This window comes from Kazachstania africana, chromosome 4, assembly GCF_000304475.1.
Source record: "Kazachstania africana CBS 2517 chromosome 4, complete genome".
In the NCBI taxonomy this organism is placed as follows: Eukaryota; Fungi; Ascomycota; class Saccharomycetes; order Saccharomycetales; family Saccharomycetaceae; genus Kazachstania; species Kazachstania africana.
Window position 1 is genome coordinate 4,592 of NC_018943.1, and position 1,274 is coordinate 5,865.

The 1,274-nt window shown below is 38.4% G+C and overlaps 1 protein-coding gene across 1 annotated transcript; it reads left to right on the plus strand.

The window, feature by feature from the left end:
- Window positions 1–341: 341 nt before the first annotated feature.
- KAFR0D00100 (uncharacterized protein) lies at window positions 342–1,274 on the plus strand (the record flags this gene model as incomplete). The annotated part of the gene is made up of 1 exon (XM_003956742.1): window positions 342–1,274. One exon carries the CDS (start codon window positions 342–344, stop codon window positions 1,272–1,274), a length of 933 nt encoding a protein of 310 aa, XP_003956791.1.

Sequence of the window (1,274 nt, forward strand, 5' to 3'; positions counted from 1 at the left end):
CAACGTAACTAACCTCAAGAACATTGTATAGGTACTCCCACAATAGTTCTTTTGTTCTGAACGAGATTTAAGCAGGCACAGTAGTAAAATAGAGGGCTACAAAATACATTCCGTTATTTGCATAAGCTGCAGTCTTTGACAGTTTTTTAGGTCTAGAACAAAGCTCATGCGTTGACTAGAAACTCATGTCGCCAACCGAAAATTTATCATTCTCAAACAGTATATTTTATTTCAGTGTAAGTTTTTTTCCTCAGAGTCTTCAGTAGTTGAAAAATTGTTGAAGTTAAACAGTTTTAACAGAGTGGTCCACGATAGCGTTATTGGCCGATCGAGGAAAAACAATGCGTTCAATTTCCTTATTTTGTTTCGCTTTTTTCACTGTTATTGCCCTTGCAGCATTTCCATATTATGATTATATTCATTTAGGCGTCACAGCTATTTACGCCTATTTTCGAGACGATAAACCTGTTGCAGTTAAGGTAGCTTGGTGGGGTTCTTTTATTCAATCATCGAACAATGTTATCCAAACAGGCATAGATGCATGTAAAATTTGTAAGGATAATCACGAGAACTCCGCATCTTTAGATTGTGCACGTGCGGTAAGTAATTTGGCTGCAACACTCGTGACTAATTTATTATCGATTTACGTTGGCTGGCATTATGCAGGAACACTAAATGGAAGTTTAGAAGGTGGAGATCCTACAGCGCTTCGAAAAAGACGGCTTAGGCACTGTGAAAGTACTAATGATTTGTATGACGTCTCTTGCGTTACGGATTGGTTATTTGATCACTATTCTCAACCAGAGTCTGGAAAATGGTACCCAATTGACAACTCATTGACCAAAAGAGATTTGACTCAACCCTCAATTTATTTGAAACATAACGAAACCTCTGAAGTGTATCACTTGATCTTTAATCCTTCATCTGGATCAACAGGAACATTGGCGATTGCACCAACAAACATCGCAGGAAACTCGACATTAGCAAAACGCCAAGATCTTCCAGTGTATTCTCCATTGTGTACTGGATACATTGCTCTCGATTTCTGTGCCAACCAGAGTAAATGGGGAGGCTTCTATACCAGTGGAGAACTTGAAAATGAACTAAACGAGATTTTCGCAAATGACGTTAATGGTTCGTGGAAAGCTAATTACTATAAGATGTATACTTGCGAAGCTACTTGTGATACGCAAGATTGGGAAGTCTCCTTTAGACTTTACTATGCTAGTGTAGGTCAATTCTTACATTGGACAAAATGTGATACCGGTTCTTAG